The sequence below is a fragment of the Procambarus clarkii genome, chromosome 6 (assembly GCF_040958095.1).
Source record: "Procambarus clarkii isolate CNS0578487 chromosome 6, FALCON_Pclarkii_2.0, whole genome shotgun sequence".
Classification (NCBI taxonomy): Eukaryota; Metazoa; Arthropoda; class Malacostraca; order Decapoda; family Cambaridae; genus Procambarus; species Procambarus clarkii.
Genome location: NC_091155.1, coordinates 53,403,283 through 53,426,947, shown reverse-complemented (window position 1 = coordinate 53,426,947; position 23,665 = coordinate 53,403,283). Strand labels below are relative to the sequence as shown.

Sequence of the window (23,665 nt, the reverse complement as noted above, 5' to 3'; positions counted from 1 at the left end):
AATAGCCTCGGCTATCACTTCCTTTTGACGGCCGTGATGGTCAAGCGGATTAAGGCGCCCTGTAGTTACCAGTTGCGTTGCTTCTGGGAGTATGGGTTCGAGTCACTTCTGGGGTGTGAGTTTTCATTCGCATATAGTCCTGGGGACCATTCAGGCTTGTTCGCATTTGTGTTCCTCACGTGTGCCCCAAAGAATGAGGTGATTTGGTGAAATGCTATGCCCAAGATTACCATCCGAGTTGCCGTCGGGGAAGTGGCTCAAATAGCCTCGGCTATCACTTCCTTTTGACGGCCGTGATGGTCAAGCGGATTAAGGCGCCCTGTAGTTACCAGTTGCGTTGCTTCTGGGAGTATGGGTTCGAGTCACTTCTGGGGTGTGAGTTTTCATTCATATATTATATATATATAATATATATATATATATATATATATATATATATATATATATATATATATATATATATAATATATATATATATATATATATATATATTATTAAATATGACCGAAAAAGTAAGATTAATAATTCTAACTCGAATTTTCTCTATCTTTCTTACGTTTCTTTTCACTGTTGATGGTAATTCAAAGATCAATTCTCCAAAATTCATTTTTATTTCTAGTCTGACGCGACACTTGAGCGCGTTTCGTAAAACTTATTACATTTTCAAAGACTTTAGTTTACAAACACACAACTGAAACTGAATAGAGCTTACACATCTTCGAGTTTATATCTACATTTGGGTGAGGTGGATGAGGTGAAAACAAACTTTCAACAATGCGTATTGAATGGGTATTAAATTCAAACACAAGACAGAACACGAAACAATGGGTATTGAATGGAAGTAATTGTAGAAAGCCTATTGGTCCATATTTCTTGATGCTTCTATATTGGAGCGGAGTCTTGAAGTGGGTAGAATATAGGTGTGCATTAATTGGCTGTTGATTGCTGGTGTTGAGTTTTGATGTGTAGTGCCTCACAGACGTCAAGCCGCCTGCTATCGCTGTATCTATCGATGATTTCTGTGTTGTTTGCTAAGATTTCTCTGGCGATGGTTTGGTTGTGGGAAGAGATTATATGTTCCTTAATGGAGCCCTGTTGCTTATGCATCGTTAAACGCCTGGAAAGAGATGTTGTTGTCTTGCCTATATACTGGGTTTTTTGAGGCTTACAGTCTCCAAGAGGGCATTTGAAGGCATAGACGACATTGGTCTCTTTTAAAGTGTTCTGTGCTTTGTGAGAAACTCTCCAGACACAAAGCAGAACGCTTTTTTGTTGCATATATATATATATATATATATATGTATATATATATATTATTAAATATGACCGAAAAAGTAAGATTAATAATTCTAACACGAATTTTCTCTATCTTTCGTACATTTCTTTTTACTGTTGGTGGTAATTCAAAAATCAATTCTCCAAAATTCATTTTTATTTCTAGTCTGACGCGACACTTGAGCGCGTTTCGTAAAACTTATTACATTTTCAAAGACTTTAGTTTACACATACACAACTGAATAGAACTTACACATCTCCGATTTGTTTATATCTACATTTGAGTGAGGTGGATGGGGTGAGGTGGTATTTAATAGGGTATTAAATTCATCAACACTAGACAGAACACGAAACAATGGGTATCGAATAGAAGTGATTGTAGAAAGCCTATTGGTCCATATTTCTTGATGCTTCTATATTGGAGCGGAGTCTTGAGGTGGGTAGAATATAGTTGTGCATTAATTGGCTGTTGATTGCTGGTGTTGACTTCTTAATGTGTAGTGCCTCGCAAACGTCAAGCCGCCTGCTATCGCTGTATCTATCGATGATTTCTGTGTTGTTTACTAGGATTTCTCTGGCGATGGTTTGGTTGTGGGAAGAGATTATATGTTCTTTAATGGAGCCCTGTTGCTTATGCATCGTTAAACGCCTAGAAAGAGATGTTGTTGTCTTGCCTATATACTGGGTTTTTTGGAGCTTACAGTCCCCAAGTGGGCATTTGAAGGCATAGACGACGTTGGTCTCTTTCAAAGCGTTCTGCTTTGTGTCTGGAGAGTTTCTCATGAGTAGGCTGGCCGTTTTTCTGGTTTTATAGTAAATCGTCAGTTGTATCCTCTGATTTTTGTCTGTAGGGATAACGTTTCTATTAACAATATCTTTCAGGACCCTTTCCTCCGTTTTATGAGCTGTGGAAAAGAAGTTCCTGTAAAATAGTCTAATAAGGGGTATAGGTGTTGTGTTAGTTGTCTCTTCAGAGGTTGCATGGCGTTTCACTTTCCTTCATATGATGTCTTCGATGAAACCATTGGAGAAGCCGTTGTTGACTAGGACCTGCCTTACCCTACACAGTTCTTCGTCGACTTGCTTCCATTCTGAGCTGTGGCTGAGAGCACGGTCGACATATGCGTTAACAACACTCCTCTTGTACCTGTCTGGGCAGTCGCTGTTGGCATTTAGGCACATTCCTATGTTCGTTTCCTTAGTGTAGACTGCAGTGTGGAAACCTCCGCTCTTTTCCATGACTGTTACATCTAGAAAGGGCAGCTTCCCATCCTTTTCCATCTTGTAAGTGAAACGCAGCACGGAACTCTGCTCAAATGCCTCCTTCAGCTCCTGCAGATGTCTGACATCAGGTACCTGTGTAAAAATGTCGTCAACATACCTGTAGTATATGGCCGGTTTCAAGTTCATGTCGACTAAGACTTTTTGCTCGATGGTACCCATGTAGAAGTTTGCAAACAGGACACCTAGGGGAGAACCCATGGCGACCCCATCTACTTGCTTATACATGTGCCCATCTGGGCTCAAGAAGGGTGAAGGGTGCCTCTTTAGTACAAGCTTGGAGTAGTTTCCTTAGGATATTTTCTGGTATGTCAAGAGGAGTACAGGCTGGATCACGATACACTCTGTCGCCTATCATCCCGATTGTCTCGTCCACAGGTACGTTGGTGAACAGTGATTCTACGTCCAACGAGGCTCTTATCCCTGTGGCCCGTGTGCCCCGCAGTAAGTCAACAAATTCCTTTGGCGACTTCAGGTTGAAGGCGCAAGGGACATAAGGAGTCAGCAGGCCGTTGAGTCGCTTCGCCAGTCTGTACGTGGGTGTGGGTATCTGGCTAATGATTGGCCGAAGTGGGTTTCCAGGCTTGTGTGTCTTGACATTTCCATACGCATATCCAGGTTTATATTCCCCAATAATCTTTGGCAGGTGGAGTCCGGATTTCTTGGAAAGTGGAGTTGGAAATTCTGTTGGACGACATATTCGACCTCGAGACACAAAAGAAGGTCACTACCAAAGATACCTTACAAGCAGAACTCATTGCGGAAGGAGGAAAGAATCGAGGCAATTACAGAAGCACCATACTGTCCCCCGAGCTCAAAGCGGCAGCTAAAAGCCTTCGTGAGAACAAGGAGATAGTTGTCAGGAGAGGTGACAAGTCGCCAATATACGTCATTTTTAAAAAAGACGAATATCTGTCGAAAATGAACCTCATACTCTCTGACCAAACTAAATTCCAAAGGGTAACGAAGGACACTACAGCCGAATTAAAAGCAAAGGTCAACAAACTGATCGAAACTGTGAACGCCAAGAAATCCGGACTCCACCTGCCAAAGATTATTTGGCAGGTGGAGTCCGTACCCTCGTAGAAGAAAATAAAAAGTACTCAGAGAAGACCTTGTGGATCCTCACTGATATTTTCTTCTCGTACCACCCCTATACTTTTGGTATGTGTGTAGATATCTATATCTAACTTTATTTGAAAATTTCATTACGCAAAAAGGGTTACAACATTAGTTACATGAAGGATACAAGGCTACTTGTCACACGTTGTAGAGCTCCTCCAGCTCCTCAGATGGCGGCCAGGATCCATGGATACAGTGAGCCTTTCCTCTCTGGATCGCCATACTACGGCGTTGAAAGAGAGAAAACTGGCAGCTCTAGGGTCTCTAGTTGTTTCAGTTAGCTTGGATCCCAACTCCTTCAAAAAATTAGCAGCACTTTTACCCCAGGCACCAAGTGTCTCTGAGGCAATGGGGACAAAATTGTTGTGGTGCTCAAGGTCTCTGTATTTACGTGACTTGGCTGCTTCCCGGTGATTGGCAGCACCTCCTGCTAGTGTGGCACTGAAGTCAATATAGGTGTTGGCTAAATTTGAAACGCAAGTATAGTCCCACACCAACTGTCAACCATTCTTCCAAGGGTTCATCGTGATTCCGTCTGGGCGACCGACAGGCTCATCAGAGTTGCAGGATATTAGGTAATGGGGCTCTCTCTCTGCTGGACAACCGACTCTGGTAAGGCTTCTCTTAATAATGTCATTAACCTCGCCGTGTCTTGCATGCCATCCTCCTGTCCTTTGGCAGAGAAGGCCATGCCATCCGCACCTGTCGGCCTCTGCCTCGCCGCAAATACCCTTGTATTCGGTGTGGATTGGGGCAGCGAGGTGAAGAGCCATGGCAATTCGTTGGGCCTGCGGTGTGAGACGGGTGCCAGTTGCTGACATTGGGGTCGCTAATAAGAAGTCACCTGCATGGGGAGCTGCTACGGCTCTAAGTCAGTTAGTGTCATGTGGTGTTGTCGCAGCTTCTAGAAAAGTCGCAGCTTCTTGGTCGGCAATGGGGCGATCCCAGCTGGATTGCTTATGGGCTTCAGAAGGCAGTGGTTGGGGTGCTGGTCCTGTGAGAGAAACCCATTTGGTTGTGCAGTAAGTGAAGCTGGGATCATGTACCCCTGCCTGTTGAACTAGGTGCTCGGGTAGGATTTCCTTCACCAAGTTGTCAGACGCCACTGAAGAGGACAGGAACGCTGGTACAGCAATTTGTGTTGCTGTGCGCACGCCAAGGCCTCCGAGTCTAACAGGAAGGGAGGCCTGTTTCCACTTTGAGTCGCTGAGAGAAAGGTTGAGGGCTTTTTCTAGCATTGATTTCAGCAAGCTGTCATACTCTTCTAATTTAATATTGTTGAAAGATGGCGAACATCTTAGAAAGTAGGTCAGCCTGGGGAGGGACAAGCATCTGATGATTAGGTAAAGTTCATCATGAGCATCGATGTCTTCATTCCTCTCATTTATCCTCTTCAGGTCAGTGATCTTCTTACCAAGGACCTCGTCGATGGCATTCCCTCCAAGAGGAGCACCTAGGAGTGTGCTGTCCTCAGGGTTCGTTGTATGAATATCAGGCAAAACAACCTTTATTTGTTCTATTATGTGCTGGTTGGTGGAGGTTATTTCGCACTTGGAAGAGTTCAGGGTGAGGCCTAGACTTCCTCCATGCTCCTAAATTATTCTTATGTCGTCCAAGAGTGAGGCTGGGGAGCCGGCTAGAGTACCATCGTGCAAAAACCATATATTGAACTCACTGGACAGGTTATCGGTGACTTCCTTGATGACTAGGTAGAAAAGAAAAGGAGCAATGGGGTCACCCTGTTGGATACTTTCTTGAGATTCAATTTCAAGTTCCCCGAATAGCAGAGTTAGATTCTTGCTGTAGCATGAGTTTACAAACGGGTAGAGGGAAGGAAAAAGGCGATGAACCGCACTGAGTACTGCATCCCTTCTAACCAGATTGAAAGCATTTTTGAAGTCCAGCTTTATCAGGGCTTTTTCATCCGTAATGTTGGCAATGTAGGCTCTAGCTGCATGAGCCGCTGCCTCACACCCTTGGGGAATGCCAAACTCAAGCTATTTTGGCTTCAGCATGTCGGCTGCTGCCTGACTAACTGTTTTAGCAGCAGCCTTAGCGACGAGGCGCCAGAGTGAATTGCCCACAGCTATCGGTCTGATTCCTCCATCTTTTTTCCTCAGAGCTCTTAGGGTAGCGCCAAAAACAGAGAGGCCGTATGGTCTCTGGTATGTTGCCAGCTCGACATGTGTTGGAGAATCTAGTTAGTTCCACCAGAAGGCCCTGTGCAATGTCCCCCAGAGCAGAGTTGAGCATTTGTTTGATGTGGTTGGGTCTTAGTCCTGTGAACCCGCCTACTGATCCTGGTGGGAATCTTCTTGAGGTTATCTTGAGATGATTTCGGGGCTTTTTTTTTTTAGTGTCCCCGTGGCCCGGTCCTCGACCAGGCCTCCACCCCCAGGAAGCAGCCCGTGACAGCTGATTAACACCCAGGTACCTATTTACTGGTACTAGGTAACAGGTGCATAGGGTGAAAGCAACTCTGCCCATTGTTTCTTGCCGGCGCCTGGGATCGAACCCAGGACCACAGGATCACAAGTCCAGCGTACTGTCCGCTCGGCCGACCGGCTCCCCGGAAGGATAAAGCTGCTTCATGCACCACGGATTCGAGCACATACAAGGGTTCTGCTCTGTTGACACTGACTAGGGGAACACTGCCGTCACGAGGAGCTCTGGGTGGGTGTTTTTCTCTCAGGGCTTGTGCTGTATCAGCATCCCTGGTGGCAACTGTGTCTTCACTGGTGATGACTCTGATTGTCTCTATTGTGTTGCCTCCTTCTATTTTCTTGCTGACTGTTGCTCTGATTTTGGATGCCTCGCTTCTGCTGTTGATACCTTTATCGGTGTGTTTAAAGATACTAACAAAATGATTAAAGATACTAACTTGTGTTAATAGAAATCATTTCTGGTTTCTCTTTATTTTTTTTTTATTTTTTTTTAATGGAACTAATCCTTAAACTCCCCCAATTTTCCATAAACCTTTATGGATGTTGGACCCCCCCTCTCCGCATTGCGTGTTAACTAAGGATTAAATGTTATATCAGTAGTATAAATGTTGCTAACCTTGTTGGGACCATAGTCCATGCGAACCGTTGGCACTGAAGAGCTCTGCGTGGAAGCCCTCCACCACCTCCACTGTCTCTGGGTAGGTCACGTTGATCAAGTTCACGCGGCTCTCCTCTCCTGCCGCCGCCCACCATTATACGTCAAGTTTAATGAATATAAATAATATAAATAATATAAATATTAATATATAAATATATATACATATATATATGAACAAGCTTGAATGGTCCCCAAGAATATATACAAATGAAAACTCTACACCCCAGAAGTGACTCGAACCTGGACCTTCAGGAGCACATGGCAACTGGTGTCACGGTGCCTTATTCCACTCGACCATCAGTAACCGCACATAAAGAGGTGATAGCCGAAGCTATTTGACCATCCCCCCCCCCCGGCGGCACTTTGATGGTGATCTTGGGCATAGCTATTTCATGAAATCACTTAATTTTAGTAGGGCCACTTTGATGGTAATCTTGATATCATTTGTGTTGCTAACGTGGCCCCACAAAATGAGGTGATTTGCTGAAATAACTATGCCCACGATTGCCATCAAAGTGCCGTCGGGACGATGAGGAATTAGCCTCGGCTACCATCGTCTTTTGAACCGTCACTGATGGTCAAGTGGTTAAGGTACCATGTACCCAAGTTGCATTGTGCTCCTGGCGGTCTGGGTGCGAGTCACTTCTGGGGTGTGGAGTTTTCAGTGAAAACACAGGCAGCAGGTTTTCATTTATTCATGTTTCATTGGATATGACTGAATTTTCTGCATTGATTATTTTCTTATTTAGGGCTTCTCTCCCTCTGACAAGTGCTCTTGCATCTTGGTGTAAGTGGAAGAGGATTTCTCCAAATGTCATCGTTGTTGGAGGTGAAGAAAAATAAATAATTAACTGTAGAATGTATGACACTTATTATAAATTTACACAACGTTTCGAACCTACATGGCTCTTTCTCAAGTGAAGGGACAGTGCTATTGCTGTTATTGTAGTTGTTTCAGATTTAGATACTCAACACGAAATGTTCATGTAGTACGGGCTATAGTGAGCCCGTACTATGGGACAATGCTGCGTGTATTGGATTTATACCATTAAAGAGGTCAGGAATATAATACAAATAGATGAGGAAGAATAGGGCATAAATGGGAACGAATAGGGGACGTAAATAGGGATGAATGAAAAAAAGGGGCGGGGAGGAAGCACATACAAAGATTAATCAAGTGTAGTGGGCGTGGCGTGGCATATTGAGCAGTATCTTCTATGTTGGCATTTTCAAGTTCCGGTCTTATTCTTACTCTCATGGTGGGTAGAGTGAATAGTTCCGTAATTTGAGTATTTATGGTAGGTTGTTCTATTTTTATGTGGATTGCTTCAAGAATTTGTAATCTTCTTACATCTTGGGTTTTGTCTATTATACAATTGTTTTTATTCAACATTTCTCTTGTTAGGGTGATGCCATGGGCTTGTCTCATGTGTTTTTAGGGGTACTTGATTGAAGATGACAAGTCAAACGCCTCGTCAGCTTGGTTGACGTCATACCTATGTACTTAGATTAAAGGCTACATCCTTCGTGGGGGCAGGTGTACATATATACCACGTTTGACTGCTGTAAACGGTTCTCCGTCGCCTTCGGGATGTTTTTAATGAGGTAGTATTTGTATTATATATCTGACCTTCTTATTGGTATAAATACAATCCAATACGCACAGCACTGTTCCTTCACTTGAGGATGAACCATGTAGGTTCGAAACGTCCCCCGTCGAGACTCCTAGAGAGATGGTGGCCTGCAGAACTCGGAACATACACACAGTATTAAATTGTTTGTATAAATTCATTCCCTGAAACAGTATCTTCTTGAGGTTATCTAGAGATGATTTCGGGGCTTTAGTGTCCCCGCGGCCCGGTCCTCGACCAGGCCTCCACCACGAGGAAGCAGCCCGTGACAGCTGACTAACACCCAGGTACCTATTTCACTGCTAGGTAACAGGGGCGTAGGGTGAAAGAAACTCTGTCCATTGTTTCTCTCCGGCGCCCGGGATCGAACCCGGGACCACAGGATCACAAGTCCAGCGTGCTGTCTGCTCGGCCGACCGGCTCCCACCGGCAGTAGGGCATAGGAAGGTTATATTTTACTAAATAATGGTAATGTCTTCTCGCAGACATAATAACATAAGGATAAAACCCCACACTTGTGTATTTGGGAAATTTATGTCAAGTATTATAGCAAGTGTTTCCCAGCACCCTGCTGAGTGCTGGGTGTGTGCGGTGAAAGTAACAACCTGGGGCACATCTCCACTGTGAATGCTGAGGGATACCATCTCGCACAGTGTATTGTTAAAATAATTGTTATAGCAACAGGTGACTCGAGACCTGTCAAGTCTGATGATAAAACTTATTTCCCTCCTTTGCCTATGTACAGAGTCTTAAAATAAACAATGAAAAATACAAAATTTACCCCTATTGCAACAACAGTGAGAGCGGGGAGAGGAAACAAGCTTCACAACACAGTAGGGGAGGGGGGGGGGGTGCAAGCGTAACAGTGAGGGGGAGGAAACTTCACAACACAGTAGGGGAGGGGGGTGCAAGCGTAGCACAGTGGGAGGAGAAAGCTTCACAACACAGTAGGGGAGGGGGGTGCAAGCGTAGCACAGTGGGAGGAGAAAGCTTCACAACACAGTAGGGGAGGGGGGTGCAAGCGTAACAGTGAGGGGGAGGAAGCTTCACAACACAGTAGGGGAGGGGGGTGCAAGCGTAACAGTGAGGGGGAGGAAGCTTCACAACACAGTAGGGGAGGGGGTGCAAGCGTAACAGTGAGGGGGAGGAAGCTTCACAACACAGTAGGGGAGGGGGGGGGGTGCAAGCGTAACAGTGAGGGGGAGGAAACTTCACAACACAGTAGGGGAGGGGGGTGCAAGCGTAGCACAGTGGGAGGAGAAAGCTTCACAACACAGTAGGGGAGGGGGGTGCAAGCGTAGCACAGTGGGAGGAGAAAGCTTCACAACACAGTAGGGGAGGGGGGTGCAAGCGTAACAGTGAGGGGGAGGAAGCTTCACAACACAGTAGGGGAGGGGGGTGCAAGCGTAACAGTGAGGGGGAGGAAGCTTCACAACACAGTAGGGGAGGGGGTGCAAGCGTAACAGTGAGGGGGAGGAAGCTTCACAACACAGTAGGGGAGGGGGGTGCAAGAGTAACAGTGAGGGGGAGGAAGCTTCACAACACAGTAGGGGAGGGGGTGCAAGCGTAACAGTGAGGGGGAGGAAGCTTCACAACACAGTAGGGGAGGGGGGGGGTGCAAGCGTAGCACAGTGGGGGGAGGAAGCTTCACAACACAGTAGGGGAGGGGGTGGCAAGCGTAACAGTGAGGGGGGAGGAAGCTTCACAACACAGTAGGGGAGAGGGGGTGCAAGCGTAACAGTGAGGGGGAGGAAGCTTCACAACACAGTAGGGGAGGGGGGTGCAAGCGTAACAGTGAGGGGGAGGAAGCTTCACAACACAGTAGGGGAGGGGGGGTGCAAGCGTAACAGTGAGGGGGGAGGAAGCTTCACAACACAGTAGGGGAGGGGGTGCAAGCGTAACAGTGAGGGGGAGGAAGCTTCACAACACAGTAGGGGAGGGCAGGGGGGTGCAAGAGTAACAGTGAGGGGGAGGAAGCTTCACAACACAGTAGAGGAGAGGGGGTGCAAGCGTTACAGTGCGGGGGAGGAAGCTTCACAACACAGTAGGGGAGGGCAGGGGGGTGCAAGAGTAACAGTGAGGGGGAGGAAGCTTCACAACACAGTAGAGGAGAGGGGGTGCAAGCGTTACAGTGCGGGGGAGGAAGCTTCACAACACAGTAGGGCAGGGGGGTGCAAGCGTAAGAGTGCGAGGGAGCGGGCATGATGGCGACTCACCGTCCAGGAACTGGAAGTTGTTAGTGGTGTCGTTCCAGGTGTACCAGGCGCCGAAGCTGTGCACCGACACGTAGCACTCTATCACCTTCTCGTTCTGAGGGTGGAGGCAGCCAGATGAGTCTCCCACGAGCAGTGGTGGATATATTAACGTGACACAATGAGAATCAAAGGTGTTATGTGACCGGACAGGACTGGACGAGAGGTGTGTAGTTGAACAGCCCGTCCTCTGGAGCCTTCACATGATGTAATCAATTGCATGAAAGTAACTTAGTCGATGGCCTACGAATAGAAAACGGGGGATCACTTAAATTTTGTGAGCAACTGGCAATTTTAGTTCGTTTTTTTTCATTCGTGAAAATGCGATGTATTCTTCGCGAGGACAGGTTAAGTGTTTGTCTGTATAGGGAGGGTAGACAGGCCCTCCGAGCCGTAGGCCAGTGTGTAAAAGGTGTTGGTGTACCCTAGTGGGGGTGTACCCTAGTGTGGGTGTACCCTAGTGTGGGTGTACCCTAGTGTGGGTGTACCCTAGTGTGGTGTACCCTAGTGAGGGTGTACACTAGTGAGGGTGTACCCTAGTGTGGGTGTACCCTAGTGTGGGTGTACACTAGTGTGGGTGTACCCTAGTGTGGGAGTACTCTAGTGTAGGTGTACCCTAGTGTGGGTGTTCCCTAGTGTGGGTGTATCCTTGTGTGGGTGTACCCTAGAGTGGGTATACGCTAGTGTGGGAGTACTCTGGTGTGGGTGTACCCTAGTGTGGGTGTACGCCAGTGTGGGTGTATCCTAGTGTGGGTGTACCCTAGTGAGGGTGTATCCTAGTGTGGGAGTACTCTAGTGTGGGTGTACCCTAGTATGGGTGTACCATAGTGTGGGTATACGCTAGTGTGGGTATATGCTAGTGTGGATTTACCCTAGTGTGGGTGTACCCTAGTGTGGGTGTACCCTAGTGTGGGTATCCGCTAGTGTGGGAGTACTCTAGTGTGGGTGTACCCTAGTGTGGGTGTACCCTAGTGTGGGTGTACCCTAGTGTGGGAGTACTCTAGTGTAGGTGTACCCTAGTATGGGTGTACCCTAGTGTGGGTATACGCTAGTGTGGGAGTACTCTAGTGTGGGTGTACCCTAGTGTGGGTGTACCCTAGTGTGGGTGTACCCTAGTGTGGATGTACGCTAGTGTGGGTGTACCCTAGTGTTGGAGTACTCTAGTGTGGGTGTACCCTAGTGTGGGAGTACCCTAGTGTGTGTGAACCCTAGTGTGGGTATACGCTAGTGTGGGAGTACTCTAGTGTGGGTGTACCCTAGTGTGGGTGTACCCTAGTGTGGGAGTACCCTAGTGTGGGTGTACCCTAGTGTGGAAGCACCCTAGTGTGGGAGTACCCTAGTGTGGGTGTACCCTAGTGTGGGAGTACGCTAGTGTGGGAGTACTCTAGTGTGGGTGTACCCTAGTGTGGGTGTACCCTAGTGTGGGAGTACCCTAGTGTGGGTATACGCCAGTGTGGGTGTATCCTAGTGTGGTTGTACCCTAGTATGGGTGAACCCTAGTGTGGGAGTACCCAAGTGTGGGCGAACCCTAGTGTGGGTGTACCCTAGTGTGGGTGTAACCTAGTGTGGGTGTAACCTAGTGTGGGTGTACCCTAGTGAGGGTGTACCCTATTGTGGGTGTAATCTAGTGTGGGTATACGCTAGTGTGGGTGTATCCTAGTGTGGTTGTACCCTAGTATGGGTGAACCCTAGTGTGGGAGTACCCTAGTGTGGGCGAACCCTAGTGTGGGTGTACCCTAGTGAGGGTGTACCCTATTGTGGGTGTAACCTAGTGTGGGTGTACCCTAGTGAGGGTGTACCCTATTGTGGGTGTAATCTAGTGTGGGTATACGCTAGTGTGGATGTACTCTAGTGGGGATGTACCCTAGTGTGGGTGTACCCTAGTGTGGGTGTACCCTAGTGTGGGTGTACCCTAGTGTACTCACCTATTTGTACTCACCTATTTGTGCTTGCTGGGGTTGAGCTTTGGCTCTTTGTTCCCGCCTATCAACTGTTAATCAACTGGTGTACAGATTCCTGAGCCTACTGGGCTCTATCATATCTACATTTAAAACTGTGTATGGAGTCAGCCTCCACCACATCACTGCCTAATGCATTCCATCCGTTAACTACTCTGACACTGAAAAAGTTCCTTTTAACGTCTCTGTGGCTCATGTGGGTACTCAGTTTCCACCTGTGTCCCCTTGTTCGCGTCCCACCAGTGTTGAATAGTTTATCCTTGTTTACCCGGTCGATTCCTCTAAGGATTTTGTAGGTTGTGATCATGTCTCCCCTTACTCTTCTGTCTTCCAGTGTCGTAAGGTGCATTTCCCGCAGCCTTTCCTCATAACTCATGCCTCTTAGTTCTGGGACTAGTCTAGTGGCATACCTTTGGACTTTTTCCAGCTTCGTCTTGTGCTTGACAAGGTACGGGATCCATGCTGGGGCCGCATACTCCAGGATTGGTCTTACATATGTGGTGTACAAGATTCTGAATGATTCCTTACACAGGTTCCTGAACGCTGTTCTGATGTTAGCCAGCCTCGCATATGCCGCAGACGTTATTCTTTTTATGTGGGCTTCAGGAGACAGGTTTGGTGCGATATCCACTCCTAGATCTTTCTCTCTGTCCGTTTCATTAAGTACTTCATCTCCTATTCTGTATCCTGTGTCTGGCCTCCTGTTTCCACTGCCTAGTTTCATTACTTTGCATTTACTCGGGTTGAACTTCAACAGCCATTTGTTGGACCATTCACTCAGTCTGTCTAGGTCATGTTGTAGCCTCCTACTATCGTCCTCAGTTTCAGTCCTCCTCATAATTTTTGCATCATCGGCAAACATTGAGAGAAACGATTCTATACCCTCTGGGAGATCATTTACATATAACAGAAACAGTATAGGTCCAAGGACTGACCCCTGCGGTACTCCACTCGTAACGTCTCGCCAATCTGAGACCTCACCCCTCACACTGACTCGTTGTCTCCTGTTGCTTAGGTACTCCTGTATCCAACGGAGTACCTTCCCTTGCACTCCAGCCTGCATCTCCAGCTTTTTCACTAGCCTCTTGTGTGGCATTGTGTCGAAGGCTTTCTGACAATCCAAAAATATGCAGTCTGCCCACCCTTCTCTTTCTTGCCTTATTTTTGTTGCCTGGTCGTAGAATTCAAGTAACCCTGTGAGGCAAGACCTGCCATCCCTGAATCCATGTTGATGCTGTGTTACAAAGTTCTTTCGCTCCAGGTGCTCCACTAGCTTTCTTCGCACAATCTTTCGCACATCAGCTTGCATGGTATGTAGGTTAGAGACACTGGCCTGCAATTCAGTGCTTCCTGTCTATCCCCTTTCTTGCATATCGGGACTACGTTAGCTGCTTTCCAAATTTCTGGCAGTTCCCCTGTTGCCAGTGATTTGTTATACACCATGGAGAGCGGGAGGCACAGTTCTTCTGCTTCGCAGTGTGGGAGTACCCCAGTGTGGGTGTACCCAAGTGGGGGTGTACCCTAGTGTGGGTATACGCTAGTGTGGATGTACCCTAGTGTTGGTGTACTCTAGTGTGGGTGTACCCTAGTGTGGGTGTACCCTGGTGTGGGTATACGCTAGTGTGGATGTATCCTAGTGTGGGTGTACCCTAGTGTGGGTATACGCTAGTGTGGATGTAACCCAGTGTGGGTGTACCCTAGTACGGGTACACCCACATGAATGGGTACACGCTATATATAACACATGAATGGGTATACGCTATATATACCCTATATGTGAATGGGTATACGCTAGTGTGGATGTACCCTAGTGTGGGTGTACCTTAGTGTGGGTGTACCCTATTGTGGGTATAAGCTAGTGTGAATGTTCCCTAGTGTGGGTGTACCGTAGTGTGGATGTACCCTAGTGTGGGTGTAACCTAGTGTTGGTGTACCCTAGTGTGGATGTACCCTAATGTTGGTGTACCCTAGTGTTAACGTACCCTAGTGTTGATGTACCCTAGTGTGGGTGTACCCTAGTGTGGGAGTACCCTAGTGTGGGAGTACCCTAGTGTGGATGTACCCTAGTGTGAGTGTACCTTAGTGTGGGTATACGCTAGTATGGATGTATCCTAGTGTGGATGTACCCTATTGTGGGAATGCCCTAGTGTGTGTGTACCTTAGTGTGGATTTACCCTAGTGCGAATGCACCCTAGTGTTGGTGTACCCTAGTGTGGGTGTACCCTATTGTGGGTATACCCTAGTGTTGGTGTACCCTAGTGTGGATGTACCCTTGTGTGGGTGTACCCTAGTGTGGGAGTATCCTAGTGAGGTGTACGCTAGTGTGCATGTACCCTAGTGTGGGTGTACCCTAGGTTGGATGTACCCTAGTGTGAATGTACCCTAGTGTGGGTGTTTTATAGTGTAGGTGTACTCTAGTGTTGATGTACCTTAGTGTGGATGTACCCCTAGTGTGGGTGTACCCTAGTGTCGGTGTACCTTAGTGTGGGTTTACCCTAGTGCGGATACACCCTAGTGTTGGTGTACCCTAGTGTGGGTGTACCCTTGTGTGGATGTACCCTAGTGTGGGTGTACCCTAGTGTGGGTGTACCCTAATGTGGGAGTAGCCTAATATGGGTGTACCCTAGTGTGGGAGTACCCTAGTGTGGGTGTACCCTAGTGGGGGAGTACCCTAGTGTGGGTGTACCCTAGTGTGCGTATACACCAGTGTGGGAGTACCCTAGTGTGGGTGAACCCTAATGCCGGTGTACCCCTAGTGTGGGGGTACCATAGTGTAGAACTACCCTAGTATGGATGTACCCTTGTGTGGGTGTACCCTAGTGGGGATATACGGTAGTGTGGATGTGCACCTAGTGTGGGTGTACCCTAGTGTGGGAGTACCCTAGTGACGGTGTACCCTAGTTTGGATGTACCCTAATGTAGGTGAACCCTAGTGTGGATGTACCCTAGTGTGGATGTACCTTAGTGTAGGAGTACTCTAGTGTGGGTGTACCCTAGTGTGGGAGTACCCTAGTGTGGGAGTATCATAGTGTGGCTGTACCTTATTGTGGGTGTACCCTAGTGTGGGAGTACCCTAGTGTGGGAGTACCCTAGTGTGGGAGTACCCTAGTGTGGATATAAACTATTGTGGGTGTACCCTAATGTGGGTGTACCCTAGTGTGGATGGTCCCTAGTGCGGGTGTACCCTAGTGTGGATATACCCTAGTGTGGATATACCCTAGTGACGGTGTACCCAAATGTGGGAGTACCCTAGCGTGGGAGTACCCTAGTGTGGGAGTACCCTAGTGTGGATGTACCCTAGTGTGGGGTGTTCCCTAATGTGGGTGTACCCTAGTGTGGATGTACCTTAGTGTGGGTGTACCCTAGTGTGGATGTACCTAGTGTGGATGTACCCTAGTGTGGGTGTACCCTAGGGTGGATGTACCCTAGTGTGGGTATACGCTAGTGTGGATAAACACTAGTGTGGGTATACCCTAGTGTGGGTGTACCCTAGTGTGGGTGTAACCTAGTGTGGGTATATGCAAGTGTGGATGTACCCTAGTGAGGATGTACCCTAGTGTTAGTGTACCCTCGTGTGGGAGTACCTCAGTGTGGGTATACGCTAGTGTGGATGTACCCTAGTGTGGTTGTACCCTAGTGTAGGTATACGCTAGTGTGAATGTACCCTAGTGTGGGTGTACCGTAGTGTGTGTGTACCCTAGTGTGGGTATACGCAAGTGTCGATGTACGCTAGTGTAGGAGTACCGTAGTAAGGGTGTACCCTAATGTGGGTGTACTCTAGTGTGGATGTACCGTAGTGTGGGTGTACCCTAGTGTGGGTGTGCCCTAGTGTGGGTGTACCCTAGTGTGGATGTACCCTAAAGTTGGTGTACCCTAGTGTGGATGTACCCTAGTGTGGGTGTACCCTAGTGTGGATGTACCCTACTGTGGGTGTACCCGAGTTTGGATGTACGCTAGCGTGGATATACCCTAGTGAGGGTGTACCCTAGTGTGGGTGTACCCTAGTGTGGATGTACCCTAGTGTGGGTGTACCCTAGTGTGGGTGTACCCTAGTGTGGGTATACGCTATTGTGGATGTACCCTAGTGTGGATGTACCCTAGTGTGGGTGTACCCTAGTGTTGGTGTACCCTATTGTTGATGTACCCTAGTGTGGGTGTACCCTAGTGTGGGAGTACCCTAGTGTTGGTGTACCCTAGTGTGGATGTACCTTAGTGTGGGTATATGCTAGTGTGGATGTACCTTAGTGTGGATGTACCCTATTGTGGGTATACCCTAGTGTTGGAGTACCCTAGTGTGGTGTAAGCTAGTGTGGATGTACCCTAGTGTGAGTGTACCCTAGGTTGGATGTACCCTAGTGTGGATGTACCCTAGTGTGGGTGTACCTTAGTGTGAATGTACCCTTGTGTGGGTGGTCCCTAGTGTAGGTGTACCCTAGTGTTGATGTACCTTAGTGTGGATTTACCCTAGTGCGGATGCACCCTAGTGTTGGTGTACCCTAGTGTGGGTGTACCCTATTGTGGGTATACCCTAGTATGGTTGTACCCTAGTGTGGATGTACCCTAGTGTGGGTGTACCGTAGTGTAGGTGTACCCTAGTGTTGATGTACCTTAGTGTGGATTTACCCTAGTGCGGATGCACCCAAGTGTTGGTGTACCCTAGTTTGGGTGTACCCTATTGTGGGTATACCCTACTGTGGGTGTACCCTAGTTTGGATGTACCCTAGTGTGGGTGTACCCTAGTGTGGGAGTACCCTAGTGTGGTGTACGCTAGTGTGCATGTACCATAGTGTGGGTGTACCCTAGGTTGGATGTACCCTAATGTGGATGTACCCTAGTGAGGGTGTACCCTAGTGTAGGTGTACCTTAGTGTGAATGTACCCTAGTGTGGGTGTTCCATAGTGTAGGTGTACCCTAGTGTTGATGAACCTTAGTGTGGATGTACCCCAAGTGTGGGTGTACCCTAGTGTCAGTGTAACTTAGTGTGGATTTGCCCTAGTGCGGATGCACCCTAGTGATGGTGTACCCTAGTGTGGGTGTACCCTAGTGTGGATGTACCCTAGTGTGGTTGTACCCTAGTGTGGGTGTACCCAAGTGTGGGAGTAGCCTAATGTGGGTGTACCGAAGTGTGGGTGTACCCTAGTGTGGGAGTACCCTAGTGTGGGTGTATCCTAGTGTGCTTGTACCCTAGTGTGGGTGAACCCTAGTGTCGGTGTATCCCTAGTGACTGTGTACCCTAGTTTGGATGTACCCTAATGTGGGTGTACCCTAGTGTGGATGTACCCTAATGTGGATGTACCTTAGTGTAGGAGTACTCTAGTGTGGGTGTAGCCTAGTGTGGGAGTACTCTAGTGTGGGAGTGTCATAGTGTGGCTGTACCCTAGTGTGGGTGTACCCTAGTGTGGGAGTACCCTAGTGTGGGAGTACCCTAGTGTGGGAGTATCATAGTGTGGATATAAACTATTGTGGGTGTACCCTAATGTGGGTGTATCCTAGTGTGGATGTTCCCTATTGTGGGTGTACCCTGGTGTGGATGTACCCGAGTGGGGATATACCCTAGTGACGGTGTACACTAATGTGGGAGTACCCTAGGGTGGGAGTACCCTAGTGTGGATGTACCCTAGTGTGGGGTGTACCCTAATGTGGGTGTACCCTAGTGTGGATGTACCCTAGTGTGGGTGTGCCGTAGTGTGGATGTACCCTAGGGTGGATGTACCCTATTGTGGGTGTACCCTAGTGTGGATGTACCGTAGTTTGGATGTACCCTACTGAGGTTGTGCCCTAGTGTGGGAATACCCTAGTGTGGATGTACTCTAGTGTGGGTGTACCCTAGTGTGGGTGTACCCTAGTGTGGGTGAACCCAAGTGTGGGTATACGCTAGTGTGGGTGTACCCTAGTGTGGGTGTACCCTAGTTTGGGTGTACCCAAGTGTCGGTATACGATAGTGTGGGTGTACCCTAGTGTGGGTGTACCCTTGTTTGGGTGTACCCAAGTGTAGGTATACGCTAGTGTGGGAGTACCCTAGTGTGGGTGTATCCAAGTGTGGGTTTACGCTTGTGTGGGTGTACCCTAGTGTGGGTGTACCCTAATGTGGGTGTACGCTAGTGTGGGTGTACCCTAGTGTGTGTGTGTACCCTAGTGTAGGTGTACCCTAGTGTGGTAGTACTGTAGTGTGGGTGTACCCTAGTGTGGTAGTACTGTAGTGTGGGTGTACCCTAATGTGGGTGTACCCTAGTGTACTCACCTATTTGTACTCACCTATTTGTGCTTGCGGGGGTTGAGCTTTGGCTCTTTGGTCCCGCCTATCAACTGTCAATCAACTGGTGTACAGATTCCTGAGCCTACTGGGTTCTATCATATCTACATTTAAAACTGTGTATGGAGTCAGCCTCCACCACATCACTGCCTAATGCATTCCATCCGTTAACTACTCTGACACTGAAAAAGTTCCTTCTAACGTCTCTGTGGCTCATGTGGGTACTCAGTTTCCACCTGTGTCCCCTTGTTCGCGTCCCACCAGTGTTGAATAGTTTATCCTTGTTTACCCGGTCGATTCCTCTGAGGATTTTGTAGGTTGTGATCATGTCTCCCCTTACTCTTCTGTCTTCCAGTGTCGTAAGGTGCATTTCCCGCAGCCTTTCCTAGTAACTCATGCCTCTTAGTTCTGGGACTAGTCTAGTGGCATACCTTTGGACTTTTTCCAGCTTCGTCTTGTGCTTGACAAGGTACGGGATCCATGCTGGGGCCGCATACTCCAGGATTGGTCTTACATATGTGGTGTACAAGATTCTGAATGATTCCTTACACAGGTTCCTGAACGCTGTTCTGATGTTAGCCAGCCTCGCATATGCCGCAGACGTTATTCTTTTTATGTGGGCTTCAGGAGACAGGTTTGGTGTGATGTCAACTCCTAGATCTTTCTCTCTGTTCGTTTCATTAAGTACTTCATCTCCTATTCTGTATCCTGTGTTTGGCCTCCTATTTCCACCACCTAGTTTCATTACTTTGCATTTACTCGGGTTGAACTTCAACAGCCATTTGTTGGACCATTCACTCAGTCTGTCTAGGTCATCTTGTAGCCTCCTACTATCGTCCTCAGTTTCAATCCTCCTCATAATTTTTGCATCATCGGCAAACATTGAGAGAAACGATTCTATACCCTCTTGTAGATCATTTACATATATCAGAAACAGTTTAGGTCCAAGGACTGACCCCTGCGGTACTCCACTCGTAACGTCTCGCCAATCTGAGACCTCACCCCTCACACTGACTCGTTGTCTCCTGTTACTTAGGTACTCCTGTATCCAACGGAGTACCTTCCCTTTCACTCCAGCCTGCATCTCCAGTTTTTTCACTAGCCTCTTGTGTGGCACTGTGTCGAAGGCTTTCTGACAATCCAAAAATATGCAATCTGCCCACCCTTCTCTTTCTTGCCTTATTTTTGTTGCCTGGTCGTAGAATTCAAGTAACCCTGTGAGGCAGGACCTGCCATCCCTGAATCCATGTTGATGCTGTGTTACAAAGTTCTTTCGCTCCAGGTGCTCCACTAGCTTTCTTCGCACAATCTTCTCCATCAGCTTGCATGGTATGCAGGTTAGGGACACTGGTCTGTAATTCAGTGCCTCCTGTCTATCCCCTTTCTTGTATATCGGGACTACGTTAGCTGCTTTCCAAATTTCTGGCAGTTCCCCTGTTGCCAGTGATTTGTTATACACCATGGAGAGCGGGAGGCACAGTTCTTCTGCTCCTTCCTTTAGTATCCAAGGGGAGATTCCATCTGGGCCTATAGCCTTTGTCACATCCAATTCTAGTAAACACTTCCTTACTTCCCCGCTGGTAATCTCAAACTCTTCCAGTGGTTCCTGGTTAGCTATTCCCTCTCTTATCTCTGGAATTTCTCCTTGCTCTAATGTGAAGACCTCTTGGAATTTCTTATTCAGTTCCTCACACACTTCCTTGTCGTTTGTAGTGAATCCTTCTGCCCCTAACCTTAATTTCATAACCTGTTCCTTTACTGTTGTTTTTCTCCTAATGTGGCTATGCAACAATTTAGGCTGAGTCTTTGCCTTGCTCGCGATGTCATTTTCGTATTGTCTGTCTGCTTCTCTTCTCATCCTAACATATTCATTCCTGGCATTCTGGTATCTTTCTCTGCTCTCCAGTGTCCTGTTATTCCTATAGTTTCTCCATGTCCTTTTACTTTGCTGCTTAGCTAGCCTACATCTCTGATTAAACCATGGGTTTCTCATTTTCATTTCACTGTTTTCCTTTTGGACTGGGACAAACTTGTTTGCTGCATCCTTGCATTTTTGCGTGATGTATTCCATCATATCTTGGGCCGTCTTTTCCCTGAGCTCTGTGGGAGTACCCTAGTGTGGATATACGCTAGTGTGGGTTTACCCTAGTGTGGGTGTACCCTTGTGTGGGTGTACCCTAGTGTGGGAGTACCCTAGTGTGGGTGTATCCTAGTGTGGGTATACGCTAGTGTGAGAGTACTCTAGTGTGGGTGTACCCTAGTGTGGTGTACCCTAGTGTGGATTTACCCTAGTGTTAGTGTACCCTAGTGTGGGTGTTCCCTAGTGTATGAATTCGCAAGTGTAGATATACCCTAGTGTGGGTGTACCCTAGTATGGGTGTACCCTAATGTGGGAGTACTTTAGTGTGGGTGTACCCTAGTGTGGGTGTACCCTAGTGTGGATGTACCCTACTGTGGGAGTTCCTAAGTATGGGAGTACACTTGTTTGGGAGTACCCAAGTGTGGGAGTACTCTACTGAGGCAGTACCCAAGTATTAGAGTACCCTTGTGTAGAAGTACTATAGTGTGGGAGTACTCTAGTGTGGGAGTACCATAGAGTGGGATTACCCTAGTGTGAGAGATCGCTAGTGTGGGAATACCTTAGTGTGGGAGTACCTTATTGTGGGAGTAACCAAGTGTGGGAGTACCCTAGTGTGGGAGTACCTTAGAGTGGGAGTATCCAAGTGTGGGAGTATCCAATTGTGGGAGTATCCTAGTGTGTGAGTACCCTAGTGTCGTAGTGCCCTAGTGTGGGAGTACCCTAGTGTGGAAGTACCCTAGTGTGAGAGTACCCAAGTGTACGAGTACTCTAGTGTGGGAGTACCCAAGAGTAGGAGTACTCTAGTGTGGGAGTACTCTAGTGTGGGAGTACCCTAATTTGGGAGTAAGCTAGTGTGGGAGTAACCCAAGTGTGGGAGTACTCTAGTGTAGGGGTACTCTAGTGGGGGAGTAACTTTATGTGGGAGTACCCTAGTGTGGGAGTACCCAAGTGTGGGAGTACTCCAGTGTGGGAGTACTCTAGCGTGGGAGTACCCTAGTGTGGGAGTACCCTAGTGTGGGAGTACCCTAGTGTGGAAGTACCCTAGTGTGGAAGTACCCAAGTGTGGGAGTACCCAAGTGTGGGAGTACCCTAGTACGTGGGAGTATCTAGTGTGGGAGAACCCTAGTGCTGGAGTACCCAGGTGTGAGAGTACCCAAGTGTGGGAGTACCCAAGTGTGGGAATTCTCTAGTGCTGGAGTACCCTGGTGTGAGAATACCCAAGCGTGGGAGTACCTTAGTGTGTGAGTACCCTAGTGTTGGAGTTCCCATGTGTTGGAGTACCTTAGTGTGAGAGTTCCCAATTGTGGGAGTACCCAAGTGTGGAAGTACCCTAGTGTGGGAGTACACCAGGTGTGGGAGAACAATAGTGTGGGAGTACCCTATTGTTGGATTACCAAAGTGTGTGAGTACCTTAGTGTAGGAATACCCAAGTGTGGGAGTACCCAAGTGTGGGAGTACCCTAGTTTGGAAGTACCCTAGTGTGGGAGTACCCAAGTGTGGGAGAACCTTAGTGTGGGAGTACCCAAATGTGGGAGTACTTTAGTGTGGGAGTACCCAAGTGTGAGAGTACCCAAGTGAGGGAGTACCCTAGTTTGGAAGTACCCTAGTGTGGGAGTACCCAAGTGTGGGATAACCTTAGTATGGGAGTACCCAAATGTGCGAGTACTTTAGTGTGGGAGTACCCAAGTGTGGGAGTACCAAGGTTGGGAGTTCCCTATTGTGCGAGTACCCTATTGTGGGAGTACCCTAGTGTTGGAGTACCCTAGTGTGGGAGTACCTTTGTGTGGGAGTACCAAACTGTGGGAGTACCTAAGTGTGAGAGTACCCAGGTGTGGGAGTACTACTAGTGTGGGTGTACTTTTATGTGGGTGTACCACTAGTATAGGAGTACTTTTATGTGGGTGTACCCAAGTGTGAGAGTATCAAAGAGTGAGAGTACCCAAGTGTGGGAGTCTCCAAGAGTGGGAGAACCCAATTTTGAGAGTACTCAAGTGTTGGAGTTCCCTAATGTGGGAGTACTCTAGCTTGGGATTACCCAAGTGTGGGAGTACCCAAGTGTGGGAGTACCTTAGTGTGTGAGTACCCTAATGTTGGAGTACCCAAGTTTGTGAGGAGTTGGAGTACCCAAGAAGTGTGGGAGTATCCAAGACTGGGAGTACCAAATTGTGGGAGTACCCAAGTTTTGGAGTACCCTACTGTCTGAGTACCCTAGTGTGGGAGTACCCAAGTGAGGAAATACGCAGGTGTGGGAGTACCCAAGTGTTGGAGTACCCTCCTGTGGGAGTTCCTAAGTATGGGAGTACCCTAGTGTGTGAGCACCCTAGTGTGGGAGTACCCAAGTGAGGAAATACGCAGGTGTGGGAGTACCCAAGTGTTGGAGTACCCTCCTGTGGGAGTAACTAAGTGTGAGAGTACGCTCGTGTAGGAGTACCCTAGTGTGGGAGTTCCCAAGTATGGGAGTACCCTAATGTGGGGGTGACAAAGTGTGGGAATTCCGTAGTGTTGAAACACTTTTGTGTGGGAGTACTTTAGTGTGGGAGTACCTAAGTGTAGGCCTACCATAGAGTGGGAGTACACTTCTGTGAGAGTACCCTAGTCTGAGAGTATCCTAGTATGGGAGTACCCAAATGTGGAAGTAACTTAGTGAGGGAGTTCCCAAGTGTGGGAGTACCCAAGTGTTGGAGTTCCCTTGTGTGGGAGTACCTTACAAG

General features: G+C 47.9%; 1 protein-coding gene across 1 annotated transcript in view; it reads right to left on the bottom strand.

The window, feature by feature from the left end:
* Positions 1-23,665, bottom strand: part of LOC123754084 (uncharacterized) — a 112,427-nt gene that overhangs the window by 7,568 nt on the left and 81,194 nt on the right. Inside the window, exons 6-7 of the mRNA XM_045736243.2 lie at positions 10,628-10,721; positions 6,739-6,858 (exon numbers count right to left, since the gene is read on the bottom strand). Coding sequence (XP_045592199.2) covers positions 6,739-6,858; positions 10,628-10,721 — 214 coding nt within the window. The remainder of the gene's footprint in view (positions 1-6,738; positions 6,859-10,627; positions 10,722-23,665) is intronic.